Below are 27,673 nucleotides of genomic sequence, written 5' to 3'. Positions count from 1 at the left end.
CAGCCCCTGCTTCAAAGCGCTTACAATCTAAATAGACCAGAAAGTCAATGGGAGAGAGGGCCCAGGAGTATAATCACCATTTTCCAGACTGTTATATGTTTACACCATTACACCTTGCGATTAGCATGGGCTGAAATTTTTCTCTCCAAAACATTTTTTTGACAGAAAGTGGCTTTTTGACAAAAGATATTTTTTTTGTGAAAAAATAGATGTTTTTATCAACAATATTGGGGTTTTCATTGGGGGAGGGGGAGGAAACCAGAAAATGTTGATTTGAAAATGAAACATTTTGGTTTTTTGGTTGCTGAAAACCTGAAAATGTTTGGCTTACAGTTTTGTGATTTTAAAAAATGGAATTGTTTTGAATAAAAATTTAGACAAAAAGTATGTGTTTGTCAAAAATTTTCATGGGAAAAAATAATCATTTCCTGATCAGCTGTAATTGCTATAGATTTTTAGCTAAGAACTTCAGGATTTGATCTCATGGGAATGAGAAAGGTTCAAGCAATATGATACTGCCTTTCGCTTCTTACATGATAATCAGCAAAATATTTAACAATGTTGACATTTAAAGTATCGTTGTATCTGAGTTATCCCACTTTCAAATGAAGGGGGCTGAGCACTATTGTTTCAGCCACTCTTCAAATTCAAGAAGAGGTTGCTATATCAGTTATACTTGGGTGACTTATGGAAGGTTTTTTTTTTCCTAATGAAAGCTGAAACTCTGGAGGAAAAAAAATCATAATTCTGTCCTTGCCCCCACCCCAATTAGACCTTTTATACTCTCTGGGGGAGAATGTCTCCTACTTTGTCTTACAAAGTGTGATCCTACTCCCATTGAGTTTATGGGCATAGTATCACACACCCTTGATGCTTTGATGTCCCCAGTATTCACTTAGCATTTTACATTAAAAACAATGCAAAGCACATTATTATAGGATGACATTCTCTGTCACCTGAGAGTAGTAGATTTTATTGGCAATGAGAGTGGAATCAATGGGAAAATGTTTATTTTTAATGAAATGGGAGAAGATGGGTAGCCCCTTGATAATGGGTATTTCCCCCCTCTGCTTCTGCTTTGTTTCTGTTATATCAGAAGATTATTAACTCTTTCACTGCATGCTTCTGGCAGCAGTTTCTCTCTCTCTCTCTCTCTCTTTCTCGGTGTGTGAATTTACTGCAGGTGAAAAGTGCCAGATTGATAGCCCTATACATTGAAATCATCCCTTTTTTCAGAACTCAGGTACCAGCAAAGGTAGTAAGTGTGTGTGAACTCTTCCTCCAATGCACCTCCAACCTGAGCTGGAAGCACTGCTTCCAGGGCTCTGTCTGCACTACAATGTGTAGTTCTTAGCTGATGTGTGACCCAACAGCATTAGCAGTTGTGGTGCAGACAAATCCGCAAGGGTAGGTTAGTCCCCTACAGCACTTAACCTCTCTCCCAGAGTGCTAGCTGTGAACGTGTCTGGTTTTGTGATGTGGGCACTTGCCGCGGAGGCCCAGCCAACTCTTTTCATACATGCCACCAAACAGCCATCTGCAAATAGCAGCTCAGTCTCCTACGCAGTCGACCTAGTAACCTATATGGTCCATCTGCAGCTTTAAGAGAACAGCCATTCGTTTATAAGAGCGTCAGGAAGTCCTCCCAGATCTAAGGCCTCGTCCTAGTGGGGACTTCAGCCGTAAGGTTGCCAGCCAGTGGTGGAGCTACACCAGAGCAAACCCCTCCGGTAGACAAGCAAAGCAGCTAGCAGCCACAGTTTGCGGTGGTGTAGGCGAACCCTTCCTGAGACTAGAGCTCAGGTCATGTCTACACTACAGATCTATATAGAAATAACTACGGCACTCGGGTGTGAAAAATCCACCCAGAGCAACGTACTTACACTGACTTAACTCCCCATGTAGCCAGCACTATGCTGATGGGAGAGCTTCTCCCGCCAATATAGCTACTGCCTCTTGGGGAGATAGGTTAACTACAGGAACGGGAGAAACTCTCCTATCGGCATAGGAGTGTCTTCACTAAAGCTATGTCCACACTAGAGACCTTACAATGGCACAGCCTCCCTGTGCCGGCAGGAGAGAGCTCTCCTGTCGGCATAATTAAACCACCCCCAACGAGCGGCGGTAGCTATGTCACAGGAGAAGCATAGTGACGGAAGTAAGTTTTGCCGACATAAGTGGTAGTGTAGACGTGGCCTAAAGCACTACCGAGGCCGCTGCACCGCTGTTGCACTGTACGTGCCGACAAGCCCCGGGGGAAATTTTACAGCCGAAACTTTTTTCAACAAAAAAGGCAGATTCAGCAGCACCAAAATGTTTTGTGAATTCACATCAGTTTCACTGAACTGTTCATGTTGAAAACCAAACAAACAAATCCCCCAAAGTTGAAATGATTTGGTTTTGGGGGGTCAAAATGACTGGACGTTTTTGAATTTTCCTTTAATTCTATTTTTTTATTTTTTATAAAAAGATGAAAACAGAAAAAACACTGGAAATCTAAAGGAAATGTTTCATTTTGTGGTTGAACAAAATGTGTCATTTGACCTTAAAACAAATGTTTTTTTAATTCCAAAAATGTTTGTTTTCGGGTCAACCTGAAACTACTTTTCCCCTCCCCAATTTTTCAGAACTGCCAGCAAACTGGAAAACCCATTTTTGGCCCAGCACTCCTTGAGAGCAGAGTAAGGTGCACCAGGACAAGCATGCCTTAGAGAGCAGCTTTGCCTAGCTGCACTAGGGGTTTGCCTGGGGGGTAGTGATACTAAGAGCTATTACTAGGGCACCATTTTGATAAGGCTGAAGTCCGGCCACAGTGGGGAAAAAACTCAGAACAAGCTTGCAAACATGGATAGGAACATGTGGCAGGTAATCCAGCAGTGAAGGGGTTAAATGACACAGTGAGCAGAAAATCAGGGGCCATGGGTGATTTGTGTGTTCTGAAAGGGGGGGGGGGGGGATTGGGAGACAGCTTCTCTCTTGCATGGTCCCACACTGGCCATCTGAACTCGGATGCCCGCTAGGCATTTAATTGGTTCCTACCAAATGAGCCCATCCTCTCTGCCTCATCATCACCTACATGTCGGTCTCAAACCTTGCTCTGCTTTATTTCTTCCAGCATGGGTGTCTTCACAGCAAATCAACTCTCTCTTCCTCTCCTTTCTTAGCTTCCTCCCCTTGGGGATGCAATCGAGACAGCAGCCGTGGCAGGAAGGAGGATGTTTAAGACCCAAAGGGAGAAGAGGAGGGTGTGTGAATTTCCTGGGGCAGGCCTGACTGTTGCAGCAGCATTTGCTGCTTCTCTACAGCCTTTAAAAGGCACATGCTCAGGGAGGGCAGCTGATTGTGGTATGAGTGCCAGAGAGGATGGTAAAGCTGGGAGCTGAGATGTCTTTGAACCAGCCTGCTGCGGATTGCTTTCCTTACTCCAGGATGCTGGCTCTGCTGGTAGAAGTGATCACAGGTGTGTGTGCGCTCTTGATGCTTCCTTTCCTGTTCTCATGTATTTTGCAAAATGCTGGCAATTTTAAACATCTGGCTATTGTTCTGGCTTGTCAGGTTTATTTGTCTCACTGTTCTAAGACGCAGGTGAGTTTGGCTGACTTTCTGTGTGCTGATCCTCATGGGAACAAGGTGCCCTGCGCATAGCACTGAGCTAGAGCTTGTCCTACAGCTGCGACTTTTTTGTCGAGGAATCGGAACACAAGGGTTGTGTTTTTTTCTGGGGGGTCGCCTGCTCAGAACAAAGCTCCATGCAAATGTGGACAGGCCAGAATCTGTGAGATGGGTAACTAACGAATTAAAAGGGAAGCTATCTCCCTCTGCTTATAGCCTTTCCTCATGCTGTTGGCTAGTTCCTAGACCTGAGCTCCGCAAACGCCACTGAACTCTGGGGAGGTGAAAGTGTAACTGAGCTGTCTGGCCTTGGGTGTCTCTACCTCTTAGATGTGTGGCAGGGGAAGTTGGAGCCTTGCTTGGACAGCTAAAGGAAACATTGGAGGAATGGCTGGTCATCCCCGAGCACTTGTACAATGAAACCTTAGCTGGGGAACAACTCTGTGCTCAGACTGTCTCTATCTATGTTCTAGGACAGCAGCTCTCAGCCTTTCCAGACTACTCTACCCCTTTCAGGAGTCTGATTTGTCTTGCGTACCCCAAGTTTCACCTCACTTTAAAACTACCTGCTTACAAAATCAGACATAAAAATACAAGAGTGTCACCGCACACTCTTACTGAAAAATTGCTGACTTTCTCATTTTACCAGATAATTATAAAATAAATCAATTGGAATATAAATACTGTACTTATATTTCAGTGTATAGTCTATAGAGCAGCATAAACAAGTCATTGACTCTATGAAATTTTAGTTTGTATTGATTTTGCTAGTGCTTTTTATGTAGCCTGTTGTAAAACAAGATAAATATGTAGGTGAGTTGATGTACCCCCTGGAAGATCTGTATTTACACATACCCTGGCTGAGAACCACTGTTCTGGGAAAGCATGGATTGGCATTATGCATTTAATGTGTTTTCTCTGTCAGTAACCACACCTCTCTCTGGTTAGCTGCAGGAGCTTGGTGCCTTGCCACACCCCTCTTTAATTCAGACCTTCAGGCTCTTATACCCGATGCTTCTTTCACAATACAAACTGCCTGCACAATTATAGCTTCCCTGTCCTTACTGCCACTTCCTGGCAAGGATAAGGGCAAGGTCCCTGCTCCAAGGAGTTTACAATAAGGTTAGATAGGACATGAGGAGGGAGAGATGACATCAGAGATGAGGGGTGGGGAGTGGGGCTCACACAAAACAAGGCTATGATGAGATTGCCTCTTCTTGCAAGGTAAGAATCATGTTTGTGATCTATATGTAGGGAGAGTATTAAATAATAGACTGGCATGGGAATGTGGGTCGCGTCTGGTGAAATTGTGGAAAGAGGGTTTGGAGGAGGCAGCTGCTTGTCCTGTGCTCTGAACAGAGTGTATTTTTGCAGGGGCTGTTATTAACTGTAATGACTGCTTCAATTTGTGCGGTGGCATGGCTCCCGTGAGAATAGGTGCTGGCCACCTCTGAAGTGCCTCTGGTCTGTGCAAGGTGACTCTCTCAGCAATAGACTGGAGGAGGGTGGGGGGAGATGGACAGGTGGGTGGGTTCAGCAGCCGGTCTCCCACCGGTACAGCGCTCCTGTTATGTAAGTGAACTCATTGGGATCATGTGCCTCCCCAGTCTGGGGCTCTTGCTATGCCTCGAGCTTCCCTGCAGCCCCAAGAGAGGCAAGAATGTGGCAACCTTTCTTCTTTTCGAACCGAACTCTCGTGTATCTTTGTGACCTATTTCTGGTCTTATTTTTAGTTTAAGTGTGCTGGGAAGATCTCCAGGCTTTAGGGCAAGGAGGATCTGTGACTGCCTGCGTACCTGCTGTTTGGTTTGAAACCCCCAGAGGGACAGAAGCTGCCTTGACTTAAGAGAAGGCCAACCTCATAGAAAAGGGGTGTGTGTGGACCAAGCGGGGAAGGATGGCAGGCCTGGCTCTGATCACAGCCATATCAATAGGTGCCTTGAAAATGGTACTATGAGCACAGGGCTGACCTCAAACTAAGACCTGCATAGAGTTTCTCAAATGCATAAGAAAGTGAGGTCCTGGTCCCTGAGTGACCCAGTTGATAGATACAAAGCAAGCGCTGCTGTTCTCCCATAGCGAATTGTCAAGTAGTTTCACTGAATCCAGCAAGACACCACTGGAGAGGACCTTAAAATGAGCAGAAGCAGTGCAAACTCTGCCCCGCACCCCCAACACACTGCCCATGCTGTTCTGTTTTGACCCAGCCAACGTTCACTAGCCTCATCCTGTGCCTTGGCTTGGAGGAGGAGACCAGAACTGAGTGTCTTTTTGGCTTGCTGGCCATTGAGAAAAGTGTAAAAACCAAGCAAATATGTTTTGGGTCAAACAAAATGTTTTGTTTAGATCTTGAGGGGTTTTTTTCTTCTTACTTTTAGTTTTATTTTAAACTGTTGAATTTTGAAATGAAGAAAAGCTGTTTCAAATCGAAGTCTCAACGTTTCACTTTGTAAACATCAAAATGAAAAACTTCCGAAAAAGTTGGAAAAACTTTTTAGGTTGTTTGAGCAAAACTATTTGCTGAAATCAACTCACGCTCACAGAATGCATGGGGAGAACCTAATCTGCAGGGGGAGAAAAAGTTTGTTGAAAAATTTTGCCCAGCTCTGGAGGAGACTAGCTCTCTTGTGGTAAAGGTATGTCTGCACTGCGATAAAAGACCTGCGGCACAGCACAGCTGGCCTGGATCTGCAGGCTCAGGGTGCAGGGCTATAAAATTGCAGTGTAGATGTTTGGGCTTGGGTGGATCGTAGGCTCTGAGACCCTCCACCCTCACGGGGTCTCAAAGCCCAGGCTACAGCCCAAGCCTGATTGTTTACACTGCAGTTTTATAGTCCTGCAGCCCCAGCCTCACAAGCCTAAGTCAGCTGAGCTGATCTGGGCTCTGAGACCTTGTGCTCTGGGTTTAACGCAGTGTAGAGTCCAGCATTTCTCAAATGCAGCCACCGGTGGCTTTTCTTGCAGCCACAGCCTCCTGGGCTGTGGTTGGGGGCTGGGGGCAAAGCAGCAGCCAACTCCCTCCCTGTTGCTCCTGAATGCATCGTCTTGGTGTTGCTGCTGTTGGATGCTCCAATCTGGAGACAGCTGGGGCACAACGCTGGAGGAACAGGCAGCTGGTGAGTTCCCCACTTTCCCAGGGGTGGTGGGGCTCAGGCTTTAGGCTTCACCCCTAGAGTGGTGGGGCGGCAGGCTCCAGCTGCCTGGCTTCAGGCTCCATCCCTGGCCATGCGGCTTTGGGCTCTGGCTACAGGTCTTCAAACTCTGGCCCCCCACTATCTCCCCCGCCCCCCCCAACTCCATCGCCCCGGCCCCTACTGCCTACTTCGTCCCCCGCATCCAGGGCTTAATTTGTCCCCAGGCTTGCCGGGGCTGAGTAAGTCTGCTGTGAAAAGTGATACTTTCATGTTTGTTAATATCACTTTTCACAACAGACTTACTAACTAGCAATAAATAATTACAATGATTTGGACATGTATATGTGCATATTTACTTGTTTTTCTTAAAGCTAATTAAGTATTTTAGGAAAAAGTGTGAGAGCGGCCACCAGCAAGCGTTGGTGGCCGCACTCTTCGGCCACCAAAAAATTTGTCCTGAGAACCCCTTGCTCTTAGTGACCTGGAGAGACCCTCTAGTCTGTCCTCTAGGAGTTAAGCTAGGAGCTACCACTTCCTTTTCTGTTATGACCTGAGTCTGGAATTTGAACCTAGCTCTCAGTTACACCCGTGAAAATCCGTAGTAAAATCAATGGGCTTACATGGGTGTGAATGAGAGGAGAATCGGGCATATGGGACAGATTTTCAGGAAAGCTCCATACGCAATGTGCTGAGCTGTCTTCAAAAGCTGGCTGCTGTGGCTTGTCTGCAGTGGTCACCGGAACCGAAATACCTAAACCACTTGTGTGAACTCCTTTGGTTTTGATGCTCGTCTGCGTATATGCTCTTACTGTAGAGTAAGGTAACACTATTCTGATAACTTTAACTGATTTTTTTTTTGCTGGCTTAAGTTATACCAGAATAGGGGTCTTTTATTTCACAGTAAGATCATCTGTGCACAGACTAGCACCAGACAACTTCAACTAATTATTTCAGTCCCAGTTACTCCATAGACAAGTCCATAAGCCACAGAGATGAAAGACTATTGCATCCTTAAAATTCCTCCCTGCCCTTTAAGGATGGCTGCTTCTTGAGCTGCCTCTCATTCTAGCAGTCCCCGTGGCTTGGGTTAAGTTGCTCTGCTATTCAGGGGCTGCCTTTGTGCTCTCAAAGCCAGTGGTCGCCATGTTATCCATCGCAAAGCTGGTTTACTCTTCACATTGCTCTCCATTTTGACAGTGATATCCGGCCGGTTTATGTGGGTCTCTGCCAATGGGCTGCCTGGTCCACGGCATTATAAAATACAGCCCTCACTACAAAAGATTTTCTTCCCCTCTCCCCCCCCCCCCCCGCCACCCCGCCCCGCTCTCCTGCTTGTAATAGCTCATCTTAAGTGATCACTTTCCTTACAGTGTGTATGGTAACACCCATTTTTTCATGTTCTGTGTGTATATAAATCTCCTCACTGTATTTTCCACTGAATGCATCCGATGAAGTGAGCTGTAGCTCACGAAAGCTTATGCTCAAATAAATTGGTTAGTCTCTAAGGTGCCACTAGTACTCCTTTTCTTTTTGCGAATAAAGACTAACACGGTTGCTACTCTGAAACCAGTCCTCTGATATGCTATCCCAGTAACCTCAGGGGAGGGCAAACAAACTCTAATGCAAGCTTTTATTGGTAGTAGAATCGAACAAACTTCCCTTAGCTTATCACGGGAGAGAAAAGTCCAGGTAAATGTTACAGCCTAGTGCACTTATGTTGGGGAAGGGAGGGGGCATCTGTATGCAAATAGATTACGGTCCTTGGGCACCTGGGAAGATGATCTTGCAGCCATCACTGCAACGGCAGGCACACCGAGCATCACTTTCTGGTTCTCATGCAACAGCACAATGCTGCTGCCTTACTGGGCTCATAATGCTGCAGGGAAATGACTACATAAAGGTTCATTCCACTTCTTTTGCCCTGAATCTATAGTAGGAGCTTGTAAAGTCTGTTATCTCATCACCAAATCTAAATCTTGGGTCCCAGACCAGCGGACTGTGCCCTGTTAACAACTACTCAGCTCACAGCTATGCCTGTCTGTTCAGGGACTTGGCTCCCCTGCCAAATTCCCAGCCAGGTGTTCAGGCTAATATGCAAAGTGTCATTTGTTCATGTTTATCTCCAAACCTATTACCAGAGCTAAAGGAACTCCCAGCTTAGGAGGGATTGTACGTCTGCAGCCAGTGCTGCTGAGTTTGTTCTACAGTACAGCTGTTCAACACTTGTTGAGTGACACACTAGCTTTCGTGGAAATGCCCTCTCCCCTTTTTTTTTTCCCTTTAAAAAAAGGAATCTTCTGGGTTTTTTTTTTTTTTTTTGTAAAAGATTCTTTTTAAATAAAAATGTTTTGGTTTCCTTTCTTTTCTTCTCCTTCCCCACTATTTTCCGTTGCAAAGCTGGGGCGGGGGTTGAAGTGAAGGGCCTGGAAATTTTGTGAAAATATTTATTAGCTAACCAAAAAAATCATTCCTCTTTGAAACCTGCCATGTTTTTATATCTTATGTGTGTGTATGTGTCTGTAAATATATATGTGTGTGTGTTTGTGTGTTTTTCAAAAAATGCTCCAGTTTTTGGATCCAGTTCTATTCTGCCTGTAGGATGGGGACCAGAAAACAGGATTTCTGGGCCCAACTCTTCCACTGGCCTGCACTTATTGCACAGTGACAGTAAAATGCCACCGAATCAGAAAGGTGACATTTGACACGTGCTTTGCGCTGGTGCGACTGATGACGCAAGGTGCAGGACAACACAAGGTGCAGGACAACTCTTAGGGTTTAATCCTGACTGACCCTGGCTTGCTGTATGTTGTTGTGCAAGTCACTTCAGTGCCATGATTGGGTGTGGGGAATAACAAGGCTTGCTTGAGGATGTTGTGAGGCCTGATTCATGCTTTGAAGTGCTTTGAGAGCCCTGAATGAAAGGGGCGATGCTAGTGCCAAGTATGATGTATGCCAGTGTAAACACATCTGTCTTGTGATTTTTTTTTTCCCTGCTGGGAGACTAAGACCCAGGGAATTTTTCTGAGAGGTGATTTGTGGGGGGAGGCTTGTGCAAACCAGACCTCTGGGGGGTCCCCAGCTATCAGTACTCATTGGTTAGCTTGTAAACTGAGGAAAGGTCCCTGATGGAGGTGGGGGAAACTGTCCTGGCTCCTATAAATGCCTGGCTACTCTAGTGTGTGGGTGGAGGGGGGGAAGGATGTTGAAGAGCAGGGCAAGGTCAGCTAGGAACAAACAGGCCTCTGTGTTCTTGTGCTCACACCGCCAGCTAATCAGCTTAGTTTTCTAACTTTTCTTTCCCGCAGATCTTATAAAGCACGGGTGCGAGAGGATAGAACAGACCATCAAGGCCTCGGGCTCCAGGCTGTGTTCCTAGTGAGTATAAAAGCCTCTCAATGGGACACTAGCCCTTTAAAACACAGCCTGCTAACCTCTGCTCTAGACAATAATTGGTGAGCAGAGTGGGCTGGCACGGGCCAGAATTGTGGGCAGGGCTCTGGGAGCTGCCTCCAGCACAAACAGGCACTGCCAGGGAGCGTCCCCTGCCATGGCACTGATTCTGCTTTGGAGGAGGGGCTTTCTCTAGCTGCTGGGAGTCCAGGTGGCCCGTGCGTCTTGCAGAGGGGGAACGTCTTGCTGTGAGAGATCACACTGGCACTGGGGGCAAGGGGGGAGGGAGAGACCTAGGAGTGTTCGGTGTGCGGTTTGGCTGGCTGGTTACAAGGGGCACAGAGGGGTGGGGGTTTTCATGGGCCTGGATAATGCTCCAGAGATGGATGGACCCCCCATATGTCTGCAGAGCTTCCTCCAAGACAATATGTGAAGCTTTCGGGGGGTGGGGAAGGAGCTTGGTTTTGATATTATTTAACCTTAGCTAAAGGGGAGGGCTTAGAAGGGAAAGTGGAGGCTGGGGCTGGCTCCCTTTGTTCTTATCTACATGATCTCCAACCACAGAAAACCAGCTTCCGGGAATGAGAGAGGGCCAAGCTACAAAGTGTCTCTTTTGGTTCCTTCCTGCACCTGTCGATCCAAAGTGCCATTTGGAGCTGGTGCTCGGAACCACCGCTGAGCACGGCTCTTTCCTAAAAGATGCCCCAGGTAACGCTGGCCTGCCTCCTGCAGCCCAGAGCTCACCTGGGTCTAGACCTGCTTTGCTACCTGGGCTAGTAAAGTCTGTAAAACTGTGTCAGATGTGTGTGGACCTGGTCGATGCTGGCTTGGGAAACGGCATCAAAACTGGGCCAGCACCGTCCTGGGAAAAGCCATGTGGTCAAACCCAGCTTGCATTATCTTGGCTTCCCTGCAGAGCCAAAAGGACCGTCTGTGTCTGGAGAGGGGCACTGAGCCCGAGCACATCATGAGGCTGAAAGCGTAGCATCCCTGCTGTTCTCAGCACCTGCTTGAACTTCTATCCAGTGAGCTAAGAAGAGTCCTCAACTGGGCTGCTGCACTAGATGGTCGTGGTTTTTGTTAGGCTGTAAGGTCCCCCCTCTTAAGAGGCTGTGGAGTGTGACTGAGTGAAAGGGCCACACTACCCCAGGGCCAGCTCTGTCTGCAGCAATTGGCTGAACCAGAGTTGCTCTGATGAGACACTGTCTCTGTTTGAATTCTGGCTGGTTCTGTCCCAGCAGCAACTTCCCATCTGCACTCTGAGCTCAGTAGAAGTGGGGGGCCTCTTTTCAAAAGGGGCCACTTTTTTGAGGTGCCTTTTGTGGGGAGGAGCACCCAATCTGAGGCCCCGTTGAACCCAATGGAAGGTTCAGGTGCTCAACAGCTGAGAAAATGGGGTACTAGGCATCACATGTAAGACACCCAAACACAGAGTGTCAGAATCAGTGGCCACTCCTGAAAACTTTGGCCTGATAATTGCGTTTTAGATAGTCTTGTGGCTGCTCCTGGGCACTTAAATACCTTGGGCCTCATTCTTCTTAGGCCTGCACTTTGTGCTGTCACTTACATGGGTGCACAATGAGGGCGCTAAATGCTACCCAGTAACAGAGAGGGAGGGTACATTCTGTACCCCCCTCCGCACCAGTGGAAACAGCTATACAAGCTGCAGGGCCATGAAGAATCAGGCCTCATGGCTCCAAACGTTGTGCTGGAAGTATGATCTGTGATGCCACAAGTTACTGGGTGATAACATCCTTTTTCCTGCTCTATCCATTCTCATCTGGGAAGATCATGCAGGTCCCCTTAATGGATGCCTGCTTTCCGTGTGCTGAAGGCTGGCTCTGAACCCTGACAGGCTGGGGGCTAAGGGCTAAGTGCTGATGAACAGTCTCCTTGCTGGTTCATTTTATTATCATCTTTTTCTTTCAAGTGCTGAAAGAGTTGCCTTCTTAATGGACCGTTCTAAAAACCCGGATAACAGCCCCCAGGTAAGGTTCTGGCTTGCTGGCTCCTATGCAGAATTACTGCTAATTGTAACAGGGAGGAAGGACATTTGTAGAAGAAATGTGAGCTGGACAATTTAGCCTTAATCCTTCTCTCCTCTCAGAAAAGAGGGAGGAGGTTGGGGTGTCTTTTCAGGCAAAGAACAGTTTGTTTGGAATCGTTCCGCTCCAGGTATGGGGGAGAGATGACCCTTGTCTTGCCATGGGTGGGAGGTGACTCACGACACCTCACTTTTGCGATCCCCCTGAGCCAGCTCCCGTTATTGCAGGATTCCTCAGCCACACTGGGAGCATCACCATCAAGTTGACTGTGGATCTTGAGCCATGACCCCAAAAAAAGAGTGCCCAAAAACCGCACCAGGCTGGGCACTCTTAACCCCACACCTGCATATTTGATTCATTCCTGCCATGAGAATCCTGCAGGGCTGCAGTGAGTCCATGCTGGGCAGGGTCCTTGTGCTTCACCTGTGACTATCCCTCCAGCTGATCCCCTGGCAGGGTTGTAGACGCCCCTCACTTCCCCTGGAGCTCGGCGGGTCAATCACACGCCTCCAGGGGTGGGGATTCTTTAGCTCCACCCCATGCTCAGGGGGTGTGTGTGTGTGCGTGTCTCTTCCCAACCCACAATCATTCATTGCAGAGAGTGTTTTGGCAGGGTGGGGGGTGTTCCCTGGCTTTAGTCCTTGAAGACTCTACCCTATAAAACTAGTACACGCCTCCTTGGCAGCCTCTGGGATTGCTTCCTTCTAGCACTGTCTTGTCCCTGTGGTCACTGATGGGCAATGCTGGATGGAGAGGAGGGAGCTGCTCTGATTCTGACCAGGGGTCACTGCAGAAGTGTAAGGAGCACACAGTCCTGGCAGAGAGGGCTTGTTTCCTGTAAAGTGTCGGGACAGGGAAAATCCCCCTGTGGCTAGAGGTGGGGAAGAGGAGGAAAAGGATCTGTGTGTATGGGGGATGGGCAGGAAGAGAACGGGCTCCGCCCCCGCCCCGTGCCACCAGAGAAAAGCGAAATTCCAGGGCTTTAGTGTAGCTTTCAGTTTTGAGTGGTCCCTGAGCCATGGGCTGGATTAGTGCTGTTGTCAGGAGGTAGGAAGATTAATTTCCTGGCTCTGAATTCCAGCCCTGGGTGTGCTTGGCAGGTGCCTAGGGTCCCTGCAATCTCGCTATCAATGGGGATAAGATTGCCAGCCCTTGCGAGGGTAGGGAGGGTCTGTAAGTGCTACAGAAATGGGGAGCTCTCCCCTAGTGTGCTTGCGTATGAGTCCATCGCCTGGCGCAGATGGTGGCAATTGCCCATGTGTTCCTGCGGCCTGTGTGACTCGCGCGCAAAGAGGGACCAGTGAGTGTAACACCGCACCTGGCTTTTCCTGACGCCGAGGCTGTTCGTCTCGCACGAACCCTGCCAGCAGCTAAACCTCCTCCTGTCACTTCCTCACAAGAGTAGCTGCCTTCCGAATGGCTAAGTCAGGCTGATGAGGGGCCTGCCTGGGCGCATGGGTTCTGGCTGATGCTGTTGCCTTAGGACATGAGTAGGGCTTAGGTGAGGAAGGGAAATGACATTTCCCCCTCTCCCCCCACACCTGTCCTGTGCAGTGTCCAGCGACGGACCTCCTTCCTTCTGGAGGGACTTATCCAGCCAGGTGCCAGAAGATTTGTTCCACTCTCGCTGGTGAACTTGGAGGAGTTGGGAACTGAGGGTGGCGGGATAAAGCCAACTGCTGCAGTCTCAGGGCCACTGTTGGCTGAGATTCTGACTCAAAAATAGGCTGACCGTGTCTGTTTGGGGTTGTAACACATGACTTCCTGCAGCGAGTGAAAGAACACGTCTGCTTTGAAACTCTTCACTGGAATCCCAGGTTCCTTCTCAGGGAACCGCTGACTAATAGTTTAATGTCTGTGTCTCCTCCAGCCTCCGACACCGACTGACAACATCAACCTTGGCCCTTCTGCTAATCCAAAGTAAGTAGCCTGTGTTTACATGGGAGAGTATTGAACCTGGTGCACAAGGTGAGCCTTGCAGTGAAATAAATGATTGGCTTCCCATCTGATTTGCTCCATCTGAGCAAAGAAATCATAACCAGCAAATGGCCCAGGCAGACACCAATATAGCGCGTATCTCAAATTTCAGCTCTCTGGGGGCTCAGCCATAGCTAGTCACATGTTCAGGTTTCTGCTTTGTCACTTTGACTGAGGTCAGGATCCTCGTCTCCTGCCCGCACTCTAATACCACCCCCAGCCCCTTGTCTTTTGCTGCTTCTACCTGGTACTTTGGTTCCTTGTTAGGTGGAGGAGGGAGACGCTTCCTTATTTTGATTCTATTGCATCTCCCTGCTGTCTGCTTTATCAGCCAGAGCTCCTCCCAGTCTTCGGGGAGAGAAAGCAAAGAGCTTCATTTGCACCTAACCTTCAAGTGCATTTGAGGATTTAACGGCTTTCTCTGCCACTGTCATATTCAGGAGAGCAGATTCTCCATGTGTCTGGCATACTTGGCTAGGAATTCCACCCCACTGCTGCCCTTGTGTGTCTGTATTGCACCATACAAAATCTTTGCCTGCCGGATTGCTGCATGTGTGGCTGGAGGAGGGAAGGAAGCTTATCTAGTGAATGAAGATTATGTCTCCCACCCATCTTCCAGGGCTGACCCTCCTCATGTACTTTTGAAAAAAACCTTACTTAACATTTAGCCCATGGAATGGGTGGTCTGGGTGGTAACCTGCTGTCTCCTTGTCCGACAGTGCCAAGCCAACGGATTTTGATTTTCTGAAAGTTATTGGCAAAGGAAGCTTTGGAAAAGTAAGTGGGTATAGCTTGGGGTCGGTCATGGGTTTCTAAAGGCCTCCTTGCATGGCTCCTCTTTCCCTTTGCTGAACTAGTTTCCACCAGCAGTGGAGTGGGCTTCATGTGCCCCTCTCTTGAGTAGCCCGTCACCAGTGCAGAAACGGGCCTGGGAACAAAGAGGCCTGTAGCACTAAACAAGTGAATAGGGTAGGTCGAAGGCAACAGGCTAGCCAGTGCTTTGCATCTTCATTGCCTGGCAAGGCTTGAGAGCCAGGCTTGTTTCTTGGTCCACTTTCCTTCCAAGCAGCCCAGAGGAAGAGGGTGAGTGGTATCTTACTACCCCAAAGGTAGTAGGATGTAGGGTATAGAGCAGCACTTGAAATACTGCTCATCTTGGCACGTTCTCACACAACTAGGTGAGGGTCCCTGGGCATGTCTGTGCTTTGTGAGATGACAGTGATCCTGTAGAAAGGGGATTCTCTCCCTCTGTGCTCTGAAACTGCTCTAGCTGGATACTGGGTGGAGTGAGGGGAAAGGTAGCTGGGGAATGGAGGGGAAGCTTAGTTTGCTGTGTGCCCTTGTCAAGGAATAGAAGGAGAAAACACCTAGCTGGCTTCTCATGCTCTAAAATCATAGCCTGGCCCCTTGTGCAGTCACCTGCACTAGTGCAAAGGTGGTGTGAAACACTAACGAAATAAACTGGAATGGTGTTGAGCACCAGAGATCCATGCCCCTCACCTGGCCCTTCTGCTGTAGGTTCTCCTGGCCAAACGCAAGTCTGATGGGATGTCTTATGCTGTGAAAGTCTTGCAGAAGAAATCCATCCTGAAGAAAAAGGAGGTACATTATAGATGAGCCCTCTGGGGAGGGGAGGAGGGTTTCACTTCTCTTCATGGTGCTTTTTCTTCATGATAAAAGCAAGGCATCATACTAGCGTGTTTGTGCTGCTTGCTCTAGTCGCTGCCGGTGTACACCCCGACCGATCCCCACTTTCAGGGGGCTCCTTTGAATGATCATGGTGCAGAGGAAAGGAAAGCTGAACAGCACTAGCTTGAGCATGGTGCAAACAAACTCTGCCACTGCTCAGTCCTTGCCCACCCAGCCCCTATGTCTACACTATAACCATTAACAATATTTCTGCTTCCACACCAAACCCTGGGCCTGATTCTGCAAATACTTACTAGCGAGTATAGCGCTTACAGCTGTGAGTAGACCCATTAACTTCACTGATGAGCTCTCGCAGTTGTGGGCACTGTGTCTTGTTGTGTTTCCAGGAGGAGGCCCTGGGCTGTAGACTGTGGGCGCTAGTGCATACCACATTGTGGAGTATGCGTGTGTTGTGATGGGCTGCAGGGAGGTAGGAGAGGGAGGAATTGTCAAACGTGGTTCTGGAGGAATCCTGTTCGACAAACCTTTGCTTGCTAGCTCAGTCAGGTTCCAAGGCAGCCTTCAGAGGGACTGGGTATTGACCTTTCGGATACTAAACCTAGTCACCCCCAGGAATGGTCAGCTGGCCTCAGAATGAATAACAATACCTGGAGCTTGTCGAGAACCTTCAATTTGAAGATCTCTCAGCACTAGGTGGCCGCTCGCCTGCCAGACTCTGGAACGACACGAACTGACGTACTAACACATCTTTGCCTGGTTCTGCACAGCAAACCCACATTATGGCGGAACGCAACGTGCTGCTGAAAAACGTGAAACATCCTTTCCTGGTGGGCCTCCACTACTCTTTCCAGACCTCCGAGAAGCTCTACTTTGTGCTAGACTATGTCAATGGAGGAGAGGTGAGTGCAAGAACAGCTGTCATTTTAGACTCACACTGTACACATTAACGGTCCCGGCTCTATTTGTCTCCCATCAGGAACCAGGCTGTGGATGTTTGTGCTAAAGCAGCATCATGCCTGTTGCTGAAATGGCCTTGTTCCAACTGGACACACACTACTGTGACATTGATCAGTCCAGTCAGAGACCTGTCTTAGGAACACTGTCTTTTGAATGAGACTCTGGTGCCAAGCACCTTAGAAATAACATCTGGCAAAATCTTCTGCATGCAATAGCCTGGCCACATAGGCTCTCTCTGATCTAGATTGTAAAATAACACACCCCCCCCCCTTACCTAACTCTCTTGCTTGCCTTGTGGCTTCAGCTGCAATCTTTCATGTGGGCCTTCTCCTATTGGTGCACAGCAGAGGTCGGGCTGCCCATCAGTGAAGGAACATCTGAGGCAAGGGTGGTGAGGGAGGGGAATGGCAGTGTCTCAAACCACTGGGGGTCAAATCTGACTATAGCTGGCTTGCCAGAACTCTAGTATGAGTCCTTCTCATCCATCCTGTTCTAGCGTATGGAAGCTGCTCTGTGGCACCACTTGCTCTCCCATTCCTGAACCTCAACTGAAAGCAAATGTTGAAGCAGCAAAGGCTCCTTCTATGCTCCATCACAAGGCCTGGTTGAACCTGGCTGTTCCCTGCCCAGTTACAATTCATAGGAGGGAAAGGGTCTTAGGTGTGTCATTGCCAGACATTGTCTCTGATGTGTAGCCTGTTTACAGGTCCAGTCTACACTACACATTGTAACGAGGTGGAGGCATGACTATATTGAGATCAGGTTGGCTGTAATGGTGCTGTTGGGGAGGGGGTGCAGTGGGGGGGCATGGCTGCACCCATCCAGGAAAACCTTTAGCTTGCTAAATAAGGCAGCTTGGCTCTAGCTAATTCTGTATGGCTGGCACACCTTACTCTCTGCAAACCGCAGTCGTCACTCGGTGGCTGGCTTTCAACTAGGCGGCTTCGCCCCTTTGTAGGAGGAGACTTCTTTCTTGACAAGCAAAGGCTTGAGATTAGCAGCACAGCTCTCCTTCTTGGGAAAGGGGTGTTAGTGCTTTGGGGGCGGAGGGCAGCTTTCAGTGGGCATGAACAGAAGGTAGAAAAGGGACTATTTGGGGGGGGGGACGGGGGAGGACTGCTCCCAAGTAACCAACAGGCTCTTTCCTCTCTGTTCAGCTCTTCTTCCACCTGCAAAGGGAGCGCTGTTTCTGTGAACCTCGTGCCCGCTTTTATGCAGCTGAAGTAGCCAGTGCAGTAGGGTACCTGCATTCCTTGAACATAATCTACAGGTAGAGTGCATATCCTTGGTGTGTATAGCAGGCACTAGTAACTCCCTCTTCCCTGCTCCTCCCTTCCCCCCGCCGTGCTGCCCCTAAGTGTGTGTATAATATTGAGGAGGGGCAGGAAACTACTTGATATTGTAACCATGCAGGCATGTTACAAGAGGCACTCCTAAAAGCAAAGTGCAGAACTACTGGGCAGGGCTGCGTTGCCCTCCTAAACTAGACAGCTACCTTCAGAACTATGCTCTCAATCCAGGATCTCCCATGTGTTTCAGAACTTCTCATGTAGCATTTCCCCGAGCCCCTTCCAGGGAAATAACCCATCCCCTGATTTCCCTCTTTCAGTCCGTGAATGGAGCTTTGGCTTTGGGGATGAGGGGGCGAAGTTAGCTTGGTTTGTTTTGAATGGGAGGCGAAGGCAGTTAGTACAACATGTTAGAGGCGAAGTCTTAGGTCAGGAAATTAAAGATGTTTCCCACAGCAGCTGTAACTGCCACACTGTGCGACCAGTGCGACTCAAACATATGCCTAACAGCCTCTAATATTTATATATCAAACACATACTATGCTGATTCACGGCTGCTGTGAGAGCTGTAACTCTAGAGTTCCTGATGGTCATGGGGTTCTCATAAACCTCAGTGCACCAGACTGTCAAAATTTCTCAGTCCCCTGCAGTCCCCATTCTTTTCAACTGGAGCTGTTGTGCGTAGAGCTCTTCGGAAAATCTGGTTCAGCATCACGTCTTTCTCTTCTTCTAGGGACTTAAAACCTGAAAACATCCTCCTGGACTGCCAGGTATGTTTGGCTCTCTTGCAAACACGCCTGCTTCCTGCATTCCCCTCATAATTTTTTGTGACCGCTAGCTTGGGTATGACAGAGAGGAACCATGAGTAATTACTGCCTCCCTTTTCTCTCCTCCCGCCCTACCCCCACCAAATAACCTGGTATACCCCACATCCATTCAGTAGGGGGAGCCACAACACTGACTTGTAAAGCAAGCAGCTATAGTAACTGCATACACATGCACGCTCCTGCTACTCTGTAGTTTCCCAGAGCTCAGATGTTAGCATTTTTGTTATATCCGAGTACTAACCCATGGACAAGCATTTTGAGTCTCCCATATGGCAGGCCTAGACTTGAGCATTGTAAAGCTCTGCTAACCAAGCAATTCTCTGGACTGACGAGGGCTAATTGTTCAACTGATGGCAGTGCTATGCTGATCAGTCTGGCTAGACTGAATAGATACTTATACATAGGCATGGCAGAATTTTATTTCAGTTTTTCTTTTAAATAATGTTGACCCCAATTTCTAAATTTTCACTGTTGCAGGAAATTGGGGGGGGGGGGGCGGATCAGACACTGCAGGGAGGTCAGATAATTATTTAATGATAGCTGAGATTGAGGTTCAAAAAGTTAAAGCTTTATAACCATTTTAAAACACAGATTGTCAATATCACATGTCAAAATATATACAAAGTAAATATCCTTAAACTCTAAAAAGTTCTCAAGCAGCATTTTTCTAAAACTTTGAAAAAAGTGTCAATTTTATTATTACAGATAGAAGTGTATATTTTTACACCTGTTTGTGGGTACAGTGAAATTGACATTTACTGATAAAAATCAAATCCTTACAAGCCTACATTTAAACCATATATTTGTGAGAAGTCTCCCATCAGATTGCCTGTTCAATCTGTTTGTATGTATAAATGCCCAGCAGTTGGGAAGCTGAAAGGTGGACGTGAAAACAGCAAAGGGGGCTAGAAATCCATGCTCCCCCAGGGAGAGCTTGATTAGGCTGAAATCCCTTCTTCTCTTTAGGGACACGTAGTACTGACAGACTTTGGACTTTGCAAAGAAGGAATGGAGCCAGAGGAAACGACATCAACTTTCTGTGGCACCCCAGAGGTACAGTATGGCCAACCTGACAACTTTCTTGTTAATTGGGAATTACTTAGGCACTGACTGCCTGATACATCAGAGCTGCAGGTGCTCAGCTCCTCACAGAGGTGTCAATCGGAGCTGTGTGTATTCAGCACCACTGAAAAATCGGGGACTAAGATCTGAGACAGTCTCAGCCTCTTTTTTGATGTGCACGGTGCTGAATATGCTGGCATGTTGCATGAAAGGAAACAAGGAGGCTAAAACTTCCTGTTTGTTCCCCATTGCTGTCTTGGCAGTTTGGGTCTCACCAAGTTCTTATTACTTTTTTACAAAAGCATTATTCCCTTTAGCAATGTAACACCGCCATCCCCCATTTCTTCCCACCACTTGCATTCCTACTGCAACTGGTGGGAGAGGGGTAAACCTGATTATTACTGCTGAAAAACAGCCTTTACCTTGGGGCATCTAATGTGTCCGAGGTATCCTGAGGTAAAAACACAGTGAAGACAAGGCACTTTAGTTTTACCACAAGGTAAACTAGGGGAGGTCTGCACTAAAGTGTCTTCCCTGTGGTTTTAACTTCAGGATAGCGTGTATGCATTAATTACCTCGTGGTTTTAGAAGTGAAGACAAGGCCTGAGTTTAATAGGGTGTGTTTGAGGAAGGCCTAGTCTCTATTCCCTGGAATGGTGCTGAAAACATGTCTGTTCTTGACATGGGGTTTAGAAGGGTTGAGGAAGATCCATTGCTGATGACCATTGTCAGTAGGAAGGCCTCGAGTATAGATGGGACCAATAGACTGTGAACCATTACCTCTAAAAAGCTTACTTATCTCAGCTGGGTGTCCTCTCTGAAACCTAATAATGATGCTTTTTTCCCTCAATGCCACCCTTGCAGAAACTGCTGGCTGACTCTTTATATCCTTACCATGTGGTTTTTTGTTTTCATTTTAAACTTTGTTCCACAGGTATCAGGTTTCAAGATTTAAACATCCAAATAGGAGAAATTCACTGGGGCATTCAATTAACAGGAGATAGGCCTGGTCTACACACACATCTCTTTTGTACTGGTACAAATATTTTCGTATGGATGCAGTTCTGACCAGTATAAAGGTGCTTACACCAGTATAACTTTACACTGATAAAACTGTCCACATGGGGGGGGGGGGGTGTGGAGGGGAGGTGGGGACAGGGCTGTACTGTTTTCACTACATTATTATAGTTAAAGCATTACAATTTTTCTGTGTAGAGAAGGCCTTATTTTAACTTATGCCAGGATGGCTTTTACTAAACTGATTAGTACGTTGAATAAACTTGCTTTAAAAATGTTGCAATTTTTTGGGGAGGGGGGAATCCTGCTGATTCTGGAATGGGAGTTCCTACAGAACCTGGCAAGACTTCCAGTAGCCATGGTAACAACCTTGACACTGGAAGCCAGGACCTTCTGTAGCTATGCTCCTTGATTATAATACTTACTCCTGTAGCTATGAGCACAGTGTTCCAGATATTTACTTGCTGCTGCCCCTTAATTCACAGAACACCAAGTTCGTAGTCACATGGTCATTAGTGTCTCCTGATGACGCAGGTTGTGACCCTCTCTGCTGCCTTGCACCTTGTGACATCACCACTGCAAAGTGGCTATAAAATGCTACCAAGAAGAATAGGATGTTTTGTTCCTAGCACAGATGTACATGGTGGCAAGGTAAAATGTGTCCCCTGTGGGGGAAGGACACAATTTAAAATACATTTTGCTTGGGATAGGAGAGGGAATGCTTCCTGCCACTCACCGGACTTTTCTGTCCCACTCACCCAAATGCAGCTGAAATGCTAGAAGCATTGCTGCTTCTCAGACTGACTGCAGGGGGCTGCATTCAAGAGGTGGGTTCTCTTCTGGTTCCTTAACACTAACAGGCCAGATTTAAGTAACTCTCCAGCCTGGATTTGGTTCACTAGAGTGCTGGGTAGAGATGAGACTCCCTGGAGGCAACTGGAAGGGAGACTTGTGGTGTATTTGCAGCTACTCCAGTCCCATTCTCCTCCTTGCAGAATTTTCTGTGAGAAATAGAATACACACAACACAAAGCTGCTTATGCACCTGAATCTAGTGCTGGTCCATTGCCATGTTACAGGCATGCTCCATTCAACTCCCTCTGCTGTGCATAAGCTCAGGACAGCGACTGAGGATATGCTTCTAAGGCTGCATCTGTTTTACTGCTGAGGCCCACAAACTGAGCCATATGATATGAATTCAGTACAAGTTCTGTGGAAGCTTAGATGTATTGACTCTTCCTTCTTACTCGATGCTGAGATCGCTAGTGTGTAAAATAGCTACATGTCACTGTGTCTGGTGTGCTGTTGTCTTTGTAAAGCACTATTGAAATCTTGCATGTGGGTCTTACAATATGTAAGTAGCAGCATTTCTTCTTAACATATGTGCAACGTGCCTCAGGTGGCCCATGATCAGGATTCGTCACTGAATTTGGTCTGCTGGTTGGATTATTAGCATTCCCGGCTCGGGACGGGTACTGATGGGGAGTGCGACGTCAACGCTGATCCATGCCCCGCAGTAGCAGCACTGAGAGCATAAAACTCCCCTACTGGGCAGTGTCAACCAGTATAGTCTGTGGAGCTGGCTAAGACCACTCGCATACACTTCTGTAATTTACCTGATGTGTGTTTCTGCTCCCAGTTCGGTCATTCATCAAATGTCTCTTGTTAACTCACTACTCCCCCCCCACCCCCGTGAAATGACCCCTGCTTTCTCTTAAGAGTGTTGTTGCCTCTTTTTGAACCAAGCAGTTAGTCAAATTTTGGGGCCCTAGGGATGTGCCAGATGGGAGTAGAAACTGGCAATAATCAGGTGTTGCTTTGTAAATAAATACAACTGTGTCAAAGTTCCGCTTCTCTGAATGCAGGAGGAACTAAGAACAAATGAAGCAGTTTCTTAGCTTATAGCCCCAAGCCTCGTTAGCCAACACACCCAAAAACTCCCTCTAGCTTTCTCCAGGGTCATGCTGTCCTCACCAACTCCTGCCTGGGTTTCTTGTTTTATGATTCTGCCTCTCTCTGTTCTGTCTGTTCTTAGTTTCTCTGTGTTCTACCTCTTCCCCCTTACTCAGCAACCCCCTCCACCCACTCAGTCCAACCTCCTGGGCAGGTTCACAACCCACTTTGATCTTAGATGAGGGGGCTTCTGATTAACTTATCCTGACGGTTATGTTTATGGAAGGGTACATTCACACCCAGTCTGAAAGAGGCTTGTGATCTAGCAGTCACCAGTACCTCTTGACATAACAGGTGTCTTCATGCTAGATACAGGGATGGGAAATCTGCAACTTCCCAGATTAATTGAACTGTATTAGTCAGCCACTCATGATTTTGGAAATAGCTGTACATCTAGGGGAAAGAGCCACACCACTGGTCTGAGTTTTGTTAAAACTCCCTTCCTCAAGTTTCGTATAGGAAGATGGGAGCTTCTCAAACTTTAGGAAAAGTTTAGCTCTAGATCCAGTCTTGTGGCAGGGGGAAGTTCGACTAAAAAAAAAAATCTGATGGAAATCACAGCTCCAAACCTCCCTAATGCATTTATTTAGAGATTAATTAACTGCAACCTGTAATATGTAGTCATGGAAGCCTTTGTAACTTGTCTCAAACAAAGCTCTCTGACTCTTCACAGTACTTGGCCCCAGAAGTGCTAAGAAAACAACCCTATGACAGAACAGTAGACTGGTGGTGTCTGGGAGCTGTCCTCTATGAGATGCTGTTTGGGTTGGTGAGTCTTAAAATCACACACTGCAGCTTGGTGGAGAGCAAAGATACTTTCCTTAAAGAAAGCCATGACCTCTTGAAGGCTATGGGCCACTAAAGCAGTAGTTCCATGTATAGGGTACCATGACATGGATGATCCCAACATAAATGAAAGTACTAGTGGAAATAGTCATCCTAATATTACTGAAATGAAAGCTTTTCACCTGTTTCTCTCCCTCGCACACACTGTAGAAATGGAGCTTATGTTCAAATAAATTTGTTAGTCTCTAAGGTGCCACAAGTTCTCCTTTTCTTTTTGCGAATACAGACTAACACGTCTGCTACTCTGAAACCTGTAGAGATGGAATGTGATGAATTGTCTCTCTCAGCTGTGAAATTGTTTGCATGCTTCATTACAATATCTCATGTTTTATGCAGCTGATTTTCTCTTCTCTTCCCTATCAGCCTCCCTTTTACAGCCAGGATGTGTCTCAGATGTATGACAATATTCTACACCAGCCACTCCAGATCCAAGGAACCAAGACCATGGCAGCTTGTGATATCTTACAGGGACTGCTTCACAAAGACCAGAAGAGGAGGCTGGGGGCCAAGATGGATTTTGTACGTGGTGTTTCCCATCCTAACCTATTCTCTTCATACACAGCCAATCCCACCCCTCCTCCGAGCCCCTCTTCTCTTTCATATCTGTTCTGCATTGGTTGATCTTAGTCTTAGGAAGACTTCAGTGTCAAGTGGGAGGACATCTCTCCATAGCAGAAAGAAAGCTCCCTCTGGGTAAACGTTCATTATTCAAGCCCTGGACCCTAGCTTCCTTGCAGTGTCCCATAAGGCTTGGCTTGGCAACTTTTTAAAGCACCTTGATATTGCTTGTGTGTGACTTGTGAATTGCAGTCTCTTCAAGGGTGTATCTAAATACAACTTCGAGGTGGCTTTGGGAGTGTGTGTGTGTGTGTGGCGGGGGCGGGGGGGGGGTAAAGCTCCATGTTAGCAATACAACAGGAAGCTGTGGTTCAGAACTGGGCACAGGATGTTAAGTCCTGCGGAGGGGACTTTATGCTGTCATGGGTTAAAGGTGTGGGGAAGGGCTGGGTTGCCAGCATGTAGTGTTTCTGTACCATAAACAGGATACAGTAAACTCATGAAGTCTTTTGTGTTGGGGATACTCCAATCTGCCAAGATGAGGAACATTACAACTTGTTTTTTTCCAACATGCTGTATGTAGCTGTAAAGCTACAACCATCCACTATCGGGGAGCCTGTGCCTATTTGGTGACTGTTGGAAAAGGGATGGTTGAGGAGGAAGGTGGCGGGAGAGTGATTATTTCCCCCCCCCATCCTTCTTTACAGCTGGAAATAAAGAATCATGTATTCTTCAGCCCAATAAACTGGGATGACTTGTATCACAAGAGGATCACTCCTCCCTTCAACCCCAATGTGGTAAGTAGTGGTGGCTGATGCAGGGTTCCCCTGCATAATTTTAGTGGGAAGGGAACTGAGATTGCACTGGTCAAAGGTCTCTTGTTCAAATATTCTAGCTGATTCTAGATGTGGGGTATTGTGGGGCTGGGGGGCAGAAATCATCATCCTCTGGAAACTTAAAAGTAACTTGCATCTTCTTCCTGTCTGTTCCTCCTCATCTTCCCATAGTACATTCAGCGTGTCTAGTTGATCCACTTATCGGGGGATGCAGTTGGCAAGTTCTGGGGCAGGAGAGGGGGGAGAGAGACCGTGTGTGTTGCAGAATTCCCCCTCTTCCCCTGCCCCACCGCTAGTTGTCTTAGTTGGTGACTTCATCTTCTTCAGTGCTGTTTAAGTATACTTCCTGAACTGTAAGCTAGTGTCTCTTTTGTGGGAACATAAAATAAGGGTTTGGTCACAGCTGTCTAAAACAGTTCTGTCTAAAGAAATAACCTGCCTGAAAGCTTAGGCCTGTTAATCTGACATGATGTTATATATGGTTTCTTTTTTCAGTCTGGTCCTGCTGATCTGCGACATTTTGACCCAGAGTTCACCCAAGAAGTGGTCTCGAGCTCCATCACCCGGACCCCTGACTTAGCAGCCAGCTGTTCCAGTGTCTCAGATGCTTTTTTAGGGTTTTCTTATGCACCGACTGATGAGGACTTTCAGGTTTTTAAATAGGACTGGGGAAACCTAATTTTAACTTATGGTCTTATTTTTAAAAGTGGCATTGTCCTCTGCTCATGACCGTTAAAGAAATTTGGACAAGCACACTAACTGGCATGGACCTGAACTCTTTCACTGTAATGCCCAGCGCTTTCCCCTTTCTCTGGCAGGGAGGCTGCTGATCGTCCCAGTTGGAGATTTTACTCTACAGAATTGAAGTTAACTCCATGGTCTTATTTATGTTTAGAAGCATTCATTCCAAAACCACATCTTAGTACACTACACGTCACTTACCCAATAACAACTGGCCTACTTATTTTGGAAGTGTCTGTGTAACTTGCCTCGTACATGTAGCTAGTCTGTCTTCTCCCTCTTGTCTGATTGCTCCATCAACGGTGAGGAGGAAATCTGTTCACACTACGCGTATGTCTACACTAGAAATGCTACCGTGGCACAGCTGGAGCGCTGTGGTTACATCACTGTAGTGTAGTCACAGCAATGGAGGGAGTTCTTCTGTTGCTGTAGTAAAATCCACCTCTCCGAGGGGCAGGAGCTAAGTCAATGAAAGATGTCTTCTGTGGGAGGGCTGTCTACACTGGGGCTTAGGTCCACAGACTTAACTATGTTTCCCAGGGGTATGAAAAATTCACAGCCCTGAGTGACATAGCTCTGTCAGCCTAAGGTTTAGGTGTAGACTGGGCCTTTCTTAATGCTGTGACGAGTCACTGCGATGGGAAGATGGCATAGGATTCTTTACTTAAATATGCACATCCAGCAAAACTCCCGGAACGTTCCTTAGTAATGTGTGTTAACAACAAGCCAAAGGGTAACTGACCGGTACTAATGTGTGTTTAGTAATATCTTCCCTCCCTTCTTTTTAAAAGAAGGGCTAGGTCCTTAGCTGGTGTAAATCAGCATAGCTCTGTTGACTACAGTGGAGTGACAGTAATTTACACCAGCTAAAGATCTGGTTTGGAGTCTTTTTGACGTAGCCACTTCACTCAAGCTATCACTTGACAAATCTGTGCATAATCTGAGTGTTGGACTAACTACATTCCACCCTTCCAGGCTGGGAGCTCTGCACCCTAGGAACGAGAACTGGTTTCCCGCCAGGATTAAAGAATTCAGATCTCCCAAGTATGAAAGTGCTCCAAATCCTACATGTAGTAGTACCTACTGAATACCCCATGGGCAACTGCCAATCAGATGATGTAGGTGGGAGGTTTTTTTGAAAAAGGCTCCCAAATTTAAATGGAATCTGATATGTGTGTGTGTGTGTTAAAGGCTAATTTATTCATTCGCCTTAATTTAAATGCTGGTGTCTGGGTTATTTTTGTTTTTTAAATGTTATTCATCATTCTGTCTCTCTGGGGAGGAGAAAGGGGCATAAGGTCTGATAGTGTTTTGAGACTCTCCTCTACTTGTTCACACATGGACGATGTTAGCATGAAAAACCTGGATTTCTAAAGACTGGTCCAAATGAGCATATTGTCTTCTGCTCTAGAAGCTCTGTTAACAGGCTGGAGCACTGGTGATACTTGCATTGAAAAGAGCACGGGAACTTTTTTTTAATCTTGCCCAATTTTACCTTTATTGTACATACTGAAGATATTAATAAAAAAGTCCTATTTTAAAGTGAATGGTCTCTAACTTATTCACCTCCACAGCTTGTCTGCAATTCTGGGGGAGGGGGCGGGGAGGAAAAAAACCAGGGTTTTCAGTAGAGCTATCTAGCTGTCCATTTGCTGGAGCATCAACTGGTGCCCCCCACCCCCTCGCCCCCAGACTCTGTGACCAACTTAAAACTCTCACACTTGCAGCTGTGGCTCGGAGGCTATCACCACCTAGTGATGGCTTATTGGAGCCCACCCTC

At 47.1% G+C, this 27,673-nt stretch overlaps 1 protein-coding gene across 5 annotated transcripts in view; it reads left to right on the top strand.

Annotated features, from left to right (window-relative positions):
• Positions 1–27,434, top strand: part of SGK2 (serum/glucocorticoid regulated kinase 2) — a 35,352-nt gene extending 7,918 nt beyond the window's left edge. Inside the window, exons 3-16 of one of the 5 annotated variants that reach the window (XM_074970237.1) lie at positions 10,052–10,121; positions 11,053–11,161; positions 12,067–12,124; positions 14,052–14,101; positions 14,878–14,935; positions 15,677–15,760; positions 16,576–16,707; positions 17,923–18,035; positions 18,788–18,824; positions 19,848–19,934; positions 23,586–23,681; positions 24,122–24,277; positions 25,024–25,113; positions 25,648–27,434. In XM_074970237.1, the coding sequence (XP_074826338.1) occupies positions 12,089–12,124; positions 14,052–14,101; positions 14,878–14,935; positions 15,677–15,760; positions 16,576–16,707; positions 17,923–18,035; positions 18,788–18,824; positions 19,848–19,934; positions 23,586–23,681; positions 24,122–24,277; positions 25,024–25,113; positions 25,648–25,815 (1,107 nt within the window). In that variant the 5' untranslated portion in view covers positions 10,052–10,121; positions 11,053–11,161; positions 12,067–12,088 and the 3' untranslated portion in view covers positions 25,816–27,434. Of the gene's footprint in view, positions 1–3,164; positions 3,461–10,051; positions 10,122–10,145; positions 10,385–10,700; positions 10,845–11,052; positions 11,162–12,066; positions 12,125–14,051; positions 14,102–14,877; positions 14,936–15,676; positions 15,761–16,575; positions 16,708–17,922; positions 18,036–18,787; positions 18,825–19,847; positions 19,935–23,585; positions 23,682–24,121; positions 24,278–25,023; positions 25,114–25,647 lie in introns of those variants that run through there. The other 4 variants (XM_074970238.1, XM_074970235.1, XM_074970236.1 and 1 more) reach the window with 4 other exon arrangements.
• The last annotated feature ends 239 nt before the right edge of the window (positions 27,435–27,673 follow it).

Source organism: Natator depressus, chromosome 13 (genome assembly GCF_965152275.1).
Source record: "Natator depressus isolate rNatDep1 chromosome 13, rNatDep2.hap1, whole genome shotgun sequence".
NCBI classification, from domain to species: Eukaryota; Metazoa; Chordata; order Testudines; family Cheloniidae; genus Natator; species Natator depressus.
This window is presented reverse-complemented; position numbering and strand designations above follow the sequence as displayed.